Consider the following 2,500-nt stretch of genomic DNA (forward strand, 5'->3'; position numbering starts at 1 on the left):
ATATAATCTATACATATATGTATGAATATATATATAAATATATATGAATATATACACATACATATGAATATATATTTATATATGAATATATATACATACATATGAATATATATATACATATGAATATATATACATATGAATACATATACATATACATATGAATATATATACATATACATATGAAGTGGAAGGGAGGACGATGAGGGTTGAGGGGAGTAGTGCATAAGTATTGCATTATATACATAATGCAAAATCAATTTCCTAAATATCCAAATGAGTCTAATCACTTTCCAAAAGCTTTGTACACTAGTAGTAGGTCCTTCCCATCACCCCAGCCTTCAGCCAAAATGCTCACGATGGCAAGATCACATCACCCTGGCCCACAAGCTAGATTTTCCCATAATGGCATGTTCACATTACCAGCATCTCAAGCCAATTTTTTTTCATGATGTGATGGTCACATCATCCGGATCATAAGGGGTTAATACACTACTGGTAATACACTATTGCTATAGGAAAGCAATGTGAATAAAATCCAAACTATAATCAAATGTATATGACTCACATAATTGTCCAATTTGCTATAAGTTATAATTAAACATTCTGTCCTGAAATCCATTTATCTTAACCCAAGGTGGCAATGTACTGGCATTCTAAATAACTTATTACTATTCTCAAAATACCATTACAATAAATTTTCATAACTAACTGTTCTCTGTGTTGCGATCCTGCACAAGCCGTTGGTATACTGTTTCTGGCACTTCTGAGGGTCTGTAGAACCACTTAATGTTAACCATTAAAGTGTCTCTTTTACTCTGCGGAAAATTGAGAAATTAGACCTACTTAACAAAGAAAAAACAGATTTATTTATCCACTTGCCTGACGATGTAGAAGTGGCAATTTTGCATAAGACAAAATGCTATGTACTCTACAAACAAATTCCATCTTAGTATGGCATAAAGCATTTGCCACTTTCTCAATGAAATATGCAGGAATCATGATGACATGCTATGCAACAAACATATTTCATGTCATATCCAAGTATATGGAACATTGACAAAACAAAAAAGAAGCAGGATAGTTACTTCAGGCTCACTCACCCTACGAAACTCTTGAATTGAGCAGATGAAAAATGGTTGATCAGCTCTCTGGCTCTCTATATATACAGATTCTGCAGAAGGATAAAAATTTCTATACCTACTACACAACACCACACGACATTCTAGTATTCATAGAATATCATGGGAACAACATAACCTGAAAACTCTTGCAGCGAATCTGCAAAAACTTTTCTCTGGATTAAAAAGTTATTACTTAAGGCTATATTTCTCAACTGAATGATAACCAAAATTTTTACAACTATAGTCTTGGCAAACATCTACCAAAACAATTAACAATATGACTACAGCTTAAAAAAAAAAAAAAAAAATGTTCAAGCAACAACAAGAATTTTCACTGGAGAAAATCTAGCTATTGCACGTACTTACCTCCTGGACGATACAAAGTTGTATCATCTGTACAGAGGTAGGAAACATATTCTCCATTAGGTGCTCGGAATGCTTGTCCTCTCACTGGCTGCTTTTTACCAACAACTGCAGTCATAACCTAGAAGGGTCCACAAAAAACAAACAAACAAAAAATATTAATATCAAGACATTAAACAATACTTGCTGCAGATAATGGGATTGTTTTCCTATACTTTAAGAATTTGCTTTTACACTCTCCAAAGTCCTGCATATTTTTACACCAAAATCAATAAATTATCTTCAACACAGGCTCTACCACAAACACAGACAACCAATATATATTAACACCATTATTGAAGAGTTCAAAAAAATATCAGTGAATTAACTTGTGTTTGGCTCTGTGATTGACTTAAGGCCTTCCTTGCATCAACTGATTAGACTTTCCCATATAAACATGTTAACATGCTTCTATAACCATCAAAAAGTTGGCAAATAATTTTAAATACCTTAAACATTTTTCCATACAGACATACGCAGGAAGATTTGGCTATCTTTTGAAACTGCTTTTCCTACTGTCTCATAATAATGAAATTGATATATAACCCTCTACTGAAATCAATGGGCAAGAAGGGAATGAGTGAGTGCAAAGGAGTGAATGAGTGAGTGTAAAAGGAGTAAATGAGTGAGGGTAAAGGTGTGAGTGAATAGATGTACAGGAGTGTTGAGTGAGTAAGTGCGTGTAAAGGACTGATAGTGAGCGTGAGAGTGAGAGTGAGAGAAAGAGTAAGAGTGAGAGCGAGAGTGAGAGAGTGAGCGACAAAGTGAGAGAATACAAAGCAAGCATGAACATATGTGCAAATGTATGCTTACGTTAGAGCAAGGACTTTAACATTAGCCATGAAATACTTATGCACTACTACCCTCCACCCTTATCGTCCTCCCTTCCACTTCCTGCCCTCCACCCTCATCGTCCTCCCTTCCACTTCCTGCCCTCCACCCTCATCCACCTCCCTTCCACTACCAACCCTTGCTTC

The 2,500-nt window shown here is 35.2% G+C and overlaps 1 protein-coding gene across 5 annotated transcripts in view; it reads right to left on the reverse strand.

Moving 5' to 3' along the window:
• LOC125029481 (arginine-glutamic acid dipeptide repeats protein-like) overlaps positions 1-2,500 on the reverse strand; it is a 43,832-nt gene that overhangs the window by 30,659 nt on the left and 10,673 nt on the right. For 4 of the 5 annotated variants that reach the window (XM_047619385.1, XM_047619388.1, XM_047619387.1 and 1 more), the window contains exons 3-5: positions 1,488-1,605; positions 1,086-1,171; positions 710-815 (exon numbers count right to left, since the gene is read on the reverse strand). In XM_047619385.1, coding sequence (XP_047475341.1) covers positions 710-815; positions 1,086-1,171; positions 1,488-1,605 — 310 coding nt within the window. The remainder of the gene's footprint in view (positions 1-709; positions 816-1,085; positions 1,172-1,487; positions 1,606-2,500) is intronic. The other variant, XM_047619386.1, reaches the window with a different exon arrangement.

This window comes from Penaeus chinensis, chromosome 10 (assembly GCF_019202785.1).
Source record: "Penaeus chinensis breed Huanghai No. 1 chromosome 10, ASM1920278v2, whole genome shotgun sequence".
Classification (NCBI taxonomy): Eukaryota; Metazoa; Arthropoda; class Malacostraca; order Decapoda; family Penaeidae; genus Penaeus; species Penaeus chinensis.